Source organism: Drosophila navojoa, chromosome X, assembly GCF_054131105.1.
Source record: "Drosophila navojoa isolate 15081-1374.11 chromosome X, UAZ_NAV_1.0, whole genome shotgun sequence".
Classification (NCBI taxonomy): domain Eukaryota; kingdom Metazoa; phylum Arthropoda; class Insecta; order Diptera; family Drosophilidae; genus Drosophila; species Drosophila navojoa.
In genome coordinates this window covers 22,408,603-22,420,483 of record NC_142895.1, presented here as the reverse complement: position 1 = coordinate 22,420,483, position 11,881 = coordinate 22,408,603, and the positions used below count along the sequence as shown (strand labels likewise).

At 45.1% G+C, this 11,881-nt stretch overlaps 1 protein-coding gene across 2 annotated transcripts; it reads left to right on the top strand.

Annotated features, from left to right (window-relative positions):
• Positions 1–850: 850 nt before the first annotated feature.
• LOC108658558 (phospholipase A2 LaPLA2-1) lies at positions 851–11,463 on the top strand. 2 transcript variants are annotated; one of them, XM_089264776.1, is made up of 5 exons: positions 1,161–1,380; positions 1,421–1,627; positions 9,595–9,791; positions 9,869–10,321; positions 11,019–11,463. In XM_089264776.1, the coding sequence occupies exons 3-5, from the start codon at positions 9,628–9,630 to the stop codon at positions 11,113–11,115; spliced, it is 714 nt and encodes a 237-aa protein (XP_089120902.1). In that variant the 5' UTR covers positions 1,161–1,380; positions 1,421–1,627; positions 9,595–9,627; the 3' UTR covers positions 11,116–11,463. The 2 variants fall into 2 exon arrangements, with proteins under 2 accessions (XP_089120901.1, XP_089120902.1); XM_089264775.1 differs by lacking the exons at positions 1,161–1,380; positions 1,421–1,627 and adding an exon at positions 851–1,109.
• The last annotated feature ends 418 nt before the right edge of the window (positions 11,464–11,881 follow it).

The following is an 11,881-nucleotide window of genomic DNA, read 5'->3' as shown; positions in this document are numbered from 1 at the left end:
ATTTAATAAATTTATACAATTTCAAATGAAAACGGCATTTTACTTGCAAAAGTATCGATTCTTGAATAGATTTCAATTCATTTTCGAATTTTAGCTTGGACACGAACCATACTCAAGAGTTTTGCTATGTTGAAGACACAGATTTGTCTGCAGCCATCGTGTGATTAGTATTATTAGTATTATGTGAATAAGTGTTTATTATATATAGTATATTAGGTGTAGGATGCGTAATTATACGTTTTTCGTAACTTAAATTTTAGTGGACCTTTATTTTTAGTTTGGCCACACACCGCAAATACTTCCTATCCATACTGTTCTCACAACATGGTTGGCAACTTTGCTAAGCCAGCTTAAGCCGGCAATGACTGTTGCTCATTCATTTCTGTTGGAAGCGACAGTTTTGCCAGCCTTTACCTTAGTTTGTTCACATATACATATATTGAAATTCATAAATGCATATTCGGATTAATTTACAAGAATAACAAAGCTGCCTGAATCGTATTACATATGTAGATATCCCAAAGCTAAGACACTCACCCCTCACCAACTTAGCATCCACATTAGTTCGGTTCCAACTGTTTGGTTCGTAGCTTTGCTAGGCGACTGTCCATACATGTTGTTGCTTTGTTTTCGCTTATTTACTTACTGGTCAAACGCAGCTTTTTGAGCTTTTGACCGTGCTAATGCAATTAAAAATGCTGCAAACTTGAATTTCGCTCGCTTGCTGCAGCTTCCGACGGACACAACGCCCCCGCTGCGCGCGCTTCAAGCTTCTAGCCGCGTCTGCTGGCTGTCTGTATGCGTGAGCATATCTGTGTGCGTGTGCGTGTGCTGTTGTTGTTGTTGGCATCGACGGTTGCTTTTCAATTTTGGCCAAGTCCAAGTTGAACAGCGCTTAGCCCGCCAGAATCAAGTTCAGTCGCGCCGCAAACGCGTTGCGGAAATGTTTTGTTGTGAGCATCGTCGGCAACAGCAGCCTCCTGTTCGCAGCTACGCGCGGTGCTCCTTGCTCAGCCTCTGAGCAAAAGTAAACAACAAATAAAAACAACAACAAAAAAAAGAACGATAAAAAATCAAAAGAACAAAGGATTTTATTGCAAAACTTCCAGGTAAATGCAGCCGGGTGAAACGGGTAAACCTTAAACGGTTAACGGTTGTGCCGGATTATATTCAACTGTATTGCCTGGAATTTATATCCTCTACAGTATTTTTTTGTTCATGTGTGAGTTTGTGTGTGTGTGTGAGTGTGAGAAGCTGGCACGTGGTCCTTGCTGCTGCTGCTCCTCTTGTTGTTATTGCTGGCTGCCTTTTGAAGGTCACTTCGCATCAGGACTGAAGGCCGCGCCAGAGCGACATAGAGAGAGTGAGAGAGACAGGCGGGTAGCTGAGCAGCTAGAGAGAGAGAGAGAGAGAGAGAGAGAGAGAGAGAGACAGCAAGAGCTCTGTGTCGAGCAAATGTCAAAAGGTGGCTGCCTTAACGGCTTGTGGGCGAGTCGCGGGGTGGGCGGGGCTGGCGGGGCTGGCTGCGACTGCAGTGGAAAAGTTCTCGCAACAGTCACAAAAGTGAAAGTGCAAAAGGAGCCGAAGCTTATCAATTGGCCTAGAAATTAATGCTAACGGTATTTAAGTATGTTAAATTGTGTATTTACTATAGCAAAAAATTAATAAATACGAGACTTGAGTGAAATTTTGAAAAGTTAAAGATGGGAAATTTGAGAATGCAACGAGTCGTGACCTTGAATTAATAACAGGATATGTGGAGATATACATATATGTACATATATACATATGCTATATAAGTAAAAAGTTAATAAATTGTAAAAACTATTTTAAAGGCAATGTGATGCAATTCTATAATAATAATATATATATGAATATATATATACATACATATGAATATTTATTTCAACTACATTCCACTTTAGTTCAGTTCTCACTCGCACGACTATTTTAATGTATATTGATAATGAGATATACATATACATATATGTGGATAAGCATATACAAAAACAAAACCAATATGCTCAATTCACTCTCCTGAATGAGTGTAAAAAACTAAAACTGTATCATTTTTCGCTATAGCCACATCCATACGATGCGCTGTTGACTTCCTATAGTCGCTTGAAAATCCATTTTTTATTTGTTATATCTAAATTTAAAAGATCAAGATGAATTTTCAATTTTATATCTCAGCTGAATTTAATTTTAAATTCGATATATGCATAAATATAAATTTGGATCACAGCATTTGATGCCTGATTCCCTATTAAATTCAGTGTGACCGTTCCTAGATATATTGGAGTCCTGGATGGCCTATTGGGCTCCCCAGTTATAATATCCTTGAATAGATACTTGCTTGATCACGAACTAGAACTCAATTTGTACTATTCTCTGACCAACTCAGATAGTTTCTAGTATTTAGCATTTACCTGCTATATTTATCGTCCCTGAGCTGTGCTTTTAGATAGAACTATTTGTGGATACAGCAAATCAAATATTGAACAGCAAACATTTGCATGTGCGAGATAAGCTTGGCCTCCAGCTGGCACCGCTGGCCACCCTCTAGCACAATTCACACCTGTGACACACAGACACACACACACACGCACACCTGCACACCCACAAAATGAATTCTGCAAAATTTGCATAGTGATTAGCAAAGCGCAAGCGCTGGCTAAGACCGCGCCCAGTTAACGCTAACAAGCGAAGATTCTGTTGGGGCCAAAAGCTTGATTAGCTGACCGGCTTCTGACTGTGACTGAGCCGCATTTAGCCAAAGCTTCTTCTTACCACTCAAGTCATTGCTATTAAGACCATAGACTAAGACGATCTAGCCAAGTCTGTCCGCGTTTTTGGTGAAGTCAATCCATCTTTCGCCCGTGTGTCCGTCCAACTGTCTGACGGACGAAACTCAGCAGCTTCGTTCGCTCGGTCGGTCTGTCTATCCGTCCGTGTGCCTCTCTGTCCATCCGCCTATCTATTCATGCGTCCGTCCATCCGTTTGTGTGTCCTTCTGTCCGCCCGCTCAGCTGTCCGTGTTTCTATCTGTCCATCTGTCTATCCGTCCGCCTGATTATCCGCCCGCCTGTCTGTTTGTCTATATATGTATCTGTCTGTGTGTCTATTCATCGTTCCATCCGTCTGAGTATCTGTCCGACTGTCCACCCGTTTACCCGTTCGTCTATCTATGTATCTCTCCATCCATCCACTTATCCGCCTGTTTATTTGAATATCCAACCGGAGCGATGGAAGAAGGGAGGAATGTGTGATGAACAGACGGAAGGGCGGATGGACAGATAGAAAAACGGATATCCGATATCCGCAGATATCCTCCCTTCCGTCTGTCCATTAACACGTCTCTCCGTTCTTACATCCCTCCGTCTCTCACTACCTCCATCCGTCCATTATTCTCTCCGCCCGTTCGTATATTCTTCATATGCCAGCCTCAATAACTGTTCTTAAATCTAGAGAAGCTTTTATAGATACATATTGTTTTATATAACTTATTATATACATTATTGGGAACCTTTGGAGCTAGGCCTTGCAAATTGTTCTACTACTACTATGTAGAGTTGTATCTATATAACTTCTGGGCTTGTCCTCCAGGCTTAGCGGGTATTCCCCCCTTTTATTTGATTCGTTTGCCTCCTCTCTTGGCATCCGCTGCAGCCCTTTTGGCCCAATTGGCGCCGCATTGGCGATATTCACAGTTAGAGAATTGGAAGTCTGAAGAGTCGTGGCAACTCTGCAATTAGCGTGCACTGCAGACAGGTGGCAACTGTGGCCGGCTTTTGTTTATGGCTGTGTATTTGCTTTATCTTTGCCCATGCTTGTTGGCTATAACGGTTAACCTTCACCTGGCAGCAGTCGCAGTCGCAGTCGCAGCAGCAGCAACTCGTTCAATGACCGCCACTGTCATTGCCGCTGTCCATCACAAAGCCTCCGCTCTGTTATGGTTACTGTCCAAAGGGAGCCAACACTGGAGGGGGGGGGTCAACCAAAGCGCCCTCCTTCTTCGGTGCGCTCTTCAACTTGACCCCAATTCGCAGGCTTCAATTCTGGTTTCTGCTGCGGCTGCTTCTTCTTCATTTAATGGGCAAGGACCCGCCCAGTCACGTTGTCTTGCCGGTGACCTTTAGCAAGGCGATTAAGATCATTTCAAGTGGCAGGTAAAAACTGACGACAGGCGTGGCAGTTGGTTAGTCGATGGCGAGTGCGAGGGGGAGGGGCAGGGGCAGGTGTGCATGACAATTACACGTCCAAACTTAACAGCTTGGCTCGAAAATTGAATGTTGAACAAGTCTTAAAGCTGTCGCTGTAACTCTGAGCCGGAAGGGCTAAGGGGACTGGGGCTGGGGCTGGGGCTGGGGGGGGTGATAGAGGGGCCCCAGACTTGAAAATATGATTTAATATGGATTAAGGCAGCCTATGATAGAGCTTATGTAGTTAAATGCTAATTGATTGCAGTTTCAACAGAGAGAGAGAGAGAGAGAGAGAGAGAGAGAGAGAATGAGAGAGAGTAAGAGAGAGAGCGATCTTACACCTTAGCCAAGTCATGAGAGCAGTTGCTTATGCATTTGCATCGTCCATATATGTATGTATGTATATAGGTATATACATATATCAGATCAGCTCCCAGCTGCTGCTATCTCATATGATCTCTCTGCAGTCTCATTTGATGATATATGAGACTCGTATTTGGCTTTTGAAGTGGCTCAGAATCGGCTACCGAATGGCGTGACATTCAGAGTGCAAAGATAATGTAGCCGAGCAACAACAACAACAACAACAACAACAGCAGCAGCAGCAGCAGAAACAGAAACAGAAATGATGATAAACATACATAAATACAAACCAGTTGCAATGCGCTTGATAGCTGAAGGCAAGTGAAGGGTTAGGTCAAGCTAGAGAGGGAGGGGAGAGTGAGGGGGGGGGGGGGGGGGGGGCAAGTGTGAAGAAGACATTGTTTTTGTTTACAGGTTTAAGATTCATATTATTATACATATATTTCTTTCTGTGGCTAAGGAACAACATTAGCCGCGGCTGTGATTGATGATCCAAGCGCCACGCCCAGCGCAGCCCAACGACCTTTGGCAATAGACCCCAACGCCCGCCGCCCGCCGTCCGCCGTCCTCCACCGCTGCCCGTTGCACTTAATTGCAGGCTGAACAAGTTTATCGAGGGCTAACAGTAGCTCACAGCTTGATGGGCCGTTAAGTGCGAGTAAGAGCTTGAGACATGCCCCCTCCCCGCCCTGCTCGCACAAGCCCAACACGATATTAGTTTTATTTTCATTTTAATCGTCGGTTGAACCATAAAAAGAAGCCAACAACAGATCTCCGAGCACAGTCGAGTGCTGGACCAGAGGTCGAGCGAGAAGTATGATGGAGGCGCAGGGCGGGGGGAGTGGCGGGCAGTCAGTCATGTCAATTTAAATAGATCTCTCAAGAGTTTGGGCGCCGCGGTCATTGTACTTGAGCAAATCGAACTTTGATTTTGTTGTTTTCGTTTTCTTGTGCTTCGACTAGTCAAATAAATATAATAATAGCAAGACAGAGACGGAGACGGAGACGGAACCGCAGACAACGACGGAGTCAACGGCGCCGGGTCTTTGGCGAGACGTCGATCGACCCGCTGGGCTCAGCGGCGATGCCTATTTATGCCATGAATTTGAAAAGCATTGACATTGAAAATTATGCGAACGGCTGAAGGGTAGAGTGCAGCAAATGGTGATCGTCGGCTCAAGCAGATTAGCGGATCGATCGAGCCGCATGGCAATAGATCGCAAAATTATTATTGAAATGTATGCAGTGGACAGTCGACAGTCGACAGAGCGGGCCACAAACGCAGAAGCCAAAGATCGTTCGACGAACAGAGACTCGCTTCGCAGCCCTTGCCCGAAATGGGGGTCACACCGTCGCGTCGTCGCGATCGGGTTGAAGATCAAGGTTGAGCTCGATTGACGTCTATTTCTGTTGTTCTGCATTTGAGCGAAACGGAAGGGAATTAAAATTGATAGCTGAACACATGGAAGACTAATTCGAGCTGTTTGACAAGTTGCGAATTAAGATTGATCGCTGGCTCAGTGCTCTGTCTGCGTCACAGATATGTATGTATATATCGCATTTATCTGAATCTTTTGATCGCCCACTAGATCTTGGGCCCCCAGACAGCTGGCAATTGTTTAACGATCAGCGATTGTCGTCGACTGAATGCCCCAGCTGCGGGGGCATTCGGCGAGCATGTCAAGTTTCTTGGCGACCCATAAATACCAGACTTATTGTACCTAATAAGCGGCTCTCGAAATGTCATCATTAATTATTTGTAATAATCCGACGTGACGTGAACTGTACAAAGTTTACGCCTTGGAATTCAATGTCCCTCCCATAAAACAAACAGCTAAAGACAAAAAAAAAAGAAAACTGAGAGAGAATGGAACACAGATTCGACTCCGACTCGATTGGGGATTCAGGCTTAGGCACGTCGCACTCATTGTCATTGAATACTCCGTGGCTCGATTTGATTGGGCCTAAATAGAGCAATTGCCGAGCTTCGTCGGAATGGTTCGAGAGCCGAAGAGTTTCCCATGGCAATTCTGATTTGATAACTGATTCTGCGAGCTATGAGAACTAGGCTAAGTAGACGATCTACGATCTGTGTTGTTGATCAAATGTATCTAAATGTCTGCTCCTCTCCCCTAGACGCATTGTTCGACCAAGTCGAGGGGACCCATTCGAAGAGCATTCAAATGTTAATTGTCCGCAAAGACTTGCACTTTTCGATGGCATTTCTGTTGTTTGCCCGCTAACAAATAAAATAAATATGAAAACAAAGAGCAAAGTATAAAAAATTGCTGTGTGCTTGTTCGATAAACAAACAAAAATGCCAAAGTCGCTGCTGGTCAGCGAAATAACGCCAAACAACTGAATGAAACACAAAAATAACTATTCCAGCCACACTTGAACTGATGGCACTTTAAATACCCTTAGAGTTCTCTTGTGGGAAACTTTGAAGAGAGATCCATTTTAGTCCACGCAAATTGTAAATCATTTGTTCCTTTGCATTGTGATTATTCTTCATCCATTTGAACATAGTTCTAATGTTATTTATCCATGATGTTATTATTTATCCAACACTGATCTCTGTATATGAGCATATATGGAGCTCAAGCAGTTTAATTTGACTCTGCGTCTCTCTCTCTCTTTCTCTCTCTCTCTTTCTCTCACCCTCTTTTTATCTGCCCCTCTGTTTTTCTCTGTCTAACTCATTCATTCTTTCTTTCGCTCTCTGTTTCTCCCTCTCTATCTCACTCATTCATTCTCTCTCTTTCTCGCTCTCATTCAATGACTCACTTTATCTATCCCTTTCTGTCACTCACTCTTTCAACATATTTTTGCTTCATGTCTCCATATGATTTTCGTTCGTTGTTTCTTTTAGCCTTTATGTACTTTCCTATATATCTCTATGTCTCTCCATATAAATCGTTTAAGCATATAGCATCTTTTATAGATCTATATCCCTCTATGTCTCTCTCTCACTCTCTCTCTCTCTCTCTCTCTCTCTCTCTCTCTCTCTCTCTCTCTCTCCATCTCTCTCTGTATCAATTTCTCTTTTATTTCTATTCCTTTGTCTCGTTCCCATTCTTTTGAAGCTTTTCCCTTTGCATAATCTCGATGTATCATTCTATTACCTTCTCAGATAATCTCTATGTTGTACATATATTTCTCTCTCAATATATATATATATATATATATATATATATATATATATATATACATATATATATATTAATGTATCTCACTTTGTCTCACTCTCTTTTCTTTTTCTCTGCCCTTTTCCTCTCTCTCTCCCTCTTTCCTCTCTCTCTCTCTCTCTCTCTCTCTCTCTCTCTCTCTCTCTCTCTCTCTCTCTCTCTCCCTCAATTGATTTCTGCCTCACTCTCTCCATATTTATTTACCATTTTCCTTTTTCACTCTATCTCTATCTCTATCTCTCCCCCTTTACCTTTCCCCATCTACCTCATTCGCATTCGAGCTGAATATGTGTCGAAGCGACTGCTCGATTCGATACTCCCTGCACGGCTTATGCCAGGGTATGGCACGGCAAGCCGACAAACTGTTTGCCTGTTAAATATTACGCATTGTCGCGCTATTGTCTAACGCTTGCCGGCTGACCTATTCGGTAGCTTCTGTAATTGGAAAGTGGATGTGGGCGAGGCCGAGTGGCCTTGACCTCTTGGCTTGGCTTGGCTTGGCTTGGTTTGGCTAGAATTGGTAGCAAAGCGAAAGGCCAATTAAGGCAGCAACTGTGCCGCATCGTTTCGACACCAATAACCCCTGTCCCGCCTCCGCACCGCCTACCGCCAGCGCCTTCTAGCTCGCCTCAAAGCTTGCAAAAAAAAAAGAAGAAGAATTATTGTATAATTAGTTAACGCTTTGAGTTTTTGTTGCCTCTGAAGCGTCTTTTATATTGCAAATGTGTTTTGTTTTGCTTTTTTGTTGTTGTTGTTGTTGTTCATTTCTGGCCTTTTCATAGAGTTTGTTTTGCTCGCCGCATTCATCGCGGCTTCGCGGCGCTCAACACTTTTCGCATGGCAGCGTCCCACTGTGCGAGGTCAAGCGAACGCGCTGACCGGTCCATGCATATGCAAAAAGCCGAGATGCGGGCGAGCCGGCAGCATTCAGCTGCTAATTAGAGGCCAATAATGGCCCACATAGCTCTTGGCCAGTCCTTCAGCCGCAGCCTCACGTTGACACTAGCTGCTTAAACAATTCTTACAAGATATATTGTGATACCTAAGCTGACATATATGTACATACATAGACATTGTGATATTACGTATATATATTGATATTGAACTAGCTCGTTAAGCAAACTGAACGGTTTGAAGCTTAGGATCCATCTAAACGAAATTTTGTTTGAGCTGCACTTGTTGCACCAGATCCACTAGAAGGCTTCGACTAAAGCCCTGCTGAAACCATGAACTACTTGAAGATCGTTGGCATGTGGTACTAGATGTGCCATATACAGTAGAGTCCGGCTATAACGACTCCGGCTACAGAGTTCGTACGATGCTCAAAGAAACTGTTGGGATCAAACGTATATGGTTATAGCATCGTTTAAGGAACCGTCGTTATATCCAATTTCTACAGTACCTCTACAACGTTTTCTATGGCTTGTAACCACTCCTGCAAATTAGGGAAAATCATAGACCCATGTCCCACCTCTAATTACAACTCTCAACATAATTCTAAGATTAACTCCTATAGCAGACCTGATTCTTAAATCCAAGTTGAAGAAATAGATATGGTATATGGTATATGGTCTGGGGTATAGAGTTTAGTAATGCCTATTTAATAACTCTAAATTAAATAATTGAATTGGTTCACTATTCCAAATGAGCTCGTTCAGTTGAACTTAATCGGAGCTGACTCAATCCCATCGATTCCCCTTGGTTTAGTCATTCACTTGCCTCTTCGATTGAGCTGTAATCAAGATGTAATATCCTCAGCCTTTACACCAATGGGAGCAGTACTCTCTGCCTCTCCAAGGACATTAGCTCATTCTCACTCTCTCATTTGCTTGCTCTTGCAGCCTCGCTCTCTGATCTTGCTTGGCGCTGACGTCATGAATCGTCGGGCAGTGACGCTGACTTCGCTGCTGCTGGCGCTGCTGCTCAGCCAGAGATTGACGCCGAGCCTCGGCTCCGCGGTGCTCATATCGGACATGACGATGACCATGATGGTGGAGCTGTCATCGCGGCATCCCTTCTGCAAGATGCACACGGATCGGTGAGTGGGCCAGTGGCAGGCAACGGGGGCGCCTTCAGAGCTGCAACTGTACGCCGTTTCGTTCGTTTCGCAAACAGGGGCGACATCCAGCGGATGCTGCTGCAGTCGGATCCGCGACGCATACGCCAGGTGCCGCGCGAGTCGGTCGTGGAGCTGGAGGAGGTCTGCCGCCGTCAGGGATCCTACGGGCACGAGTTTCGCGGCGGCCTGGGCTTCATCTATCCGGGCACCAAGTGGTGCGGCCCCGGCACCGCCGCCACCAGCTACGACGACCTGGGCCAGCATGTGCGCGAGGATCGCTGCTGCCGCGAGCACGACATGTGCCCCGACGTGCTCAACGTGGGCGACTGCCGGCGCGGCCTCTGCAACCGGGGCACCTTCACGCGCTCCCACTGCGATTGCGATGCGCGGTTCAGGCGCTGCCTGCAGGCGGCCAACACGGAGACGGCCAACACGCTGGGCGCGATCTTCTACAATGTGGTGCAGGTGACCTGCTTCCAGGAGCGCAGCCCGTGCTCGGCACACCAAAGGTTCGACGATTACTTTTATGGCCGTCGCCAGTGCCCGCTCGAGTATCGGCAGGCCGACCTCTATGTGCCGCCGCATGCCGAGCAGCTCATTGCCAAGATTCTCGATCAGCCGCAGGGCCGCGCCCTCGCCGCCCCGCTGCCCCCGCTGAAGCACACGGCCCGGCGCTTCGGCGTGAAGCTCGCCAGCGTCGGCCTGGCCGCGGTCAACATACTGCGCGAGGTGGTTCAACGGCCACGCCTGCTCTGGGAGAGCCTCCACGCCCCGGTCAGTCGGGAGCTGCCGCCCCCAAGGGGCTACTACTACGAGCGGCCGGCGGCGGTGAGGCCGCGCTATGCCTACAGCTATGACTACGGCTGGAGATGACCTGAGCTGCTCCGCTCATCCCATATCATCCCATCTCCGCATCTCAATGCCCGCTCAGTATTAAGTAGCTGGATCGGATGGGCACGCATTCATAGTCAGCATGTCCAAAGCACTTGCATGTTATGCCCTAAGTTACGAAATTTTTGTTTTTGTTGTATATAGAAATATATTTTTGTTTTTTTTTTTTTTTACTATTATTTTGAACAATAAATTAAGCACATCTTAATCGAATGCTCACCTGTTGAATGTTGCACTTTCTCCACCCCCTCTCTCTCTCTCCCTCTGTCTCCCTCCTGTATCTACTTTATCTCTTATCTTATATCTTTCGTCCAGAGCCGGTTACAATCAGACGGAGCAGGATACCATCTGCGCCCAGTGGCAGTATCAGCCCTCGGAGAAATATGTTCCCAGCCAGCCGCGCACCTCCTAGATTATGATGATGAAGATAATGACGACGATGATGACGACGATGATGATGCTGATGATGATGATAATGATGATGATATTCTGCAACAATCAAATACAAATAGTATAGCCCACCCCTTACCGCCCCACAGCCCTCATAGATCAGTCACAGTTCCGCTGTTGAGCCAGATGCCTGGAACAGAAACCGGTGCCAAAATGTGCAGAGACAAACATATATTTTTTCATAACTATTATAAACATACAAAGGCAATGCATTCCATATATATATTTACAATACATAGATGTATATACATATATATATATATACCATGATCTGAGTGCGAATAAAAGTTCAAGCTTGCTTATGAAAAAACGGGTATATCTTAACTTTCGACACTGCCTAAAAGTATGCTGGGCTTTCTCTTACGTTCCACATTTCATTTGGCTTCAGCAGACACAGTGAACATAAAACCTCTTTCAGTTGTAGCCCTGACACAGTGAGTGTCAAACCTGCACGATAGCAAATTGAGCTCAAGCTGCACACGCGATTGTGCTTATAATCGAGAAACTTAAATAAGAGAATTTATATATTGTATAATTATAATATCGTGCGTTTTATTTTGAATTGTTCTCTTTCACACCAGTTGCATATTACCAACATATCTCAATTGGAGCACGAAGAATTTCTCGTTAGCTGTATACATGAACCAAGGTTCGTGTCTAGACTAATGATATTTGGAATAGAAACTTGTACGTGTCAAAATGAAGTATTCTCTACGTAATGCTGTGTA

Bases quoted from the DNA above. Each gene is read 5' to 3' on its own strand.
- LOC108658558 (XM_089264775.1), top strand. From the start codon at position 9,628: ATGAATCGTCGGGCAGTGACGCTGACTTCGCTGCTGCTGGCGCTGCTG. The intron at 9,792-9,868 runs GTGAGTGGGCCA...TTTCGCAAACAG, and splicing joins TGCAAGATGCACACGGATCG to GGGCGACATCCAGCGGATGC. The intron at 10,322-11,018 runs GTTCGACGATTA...TCTTTCGTCCAG, and splicing joins CCGTGCTCGGCACACCAAAG to AGCCGGTTACAATCAGACGG.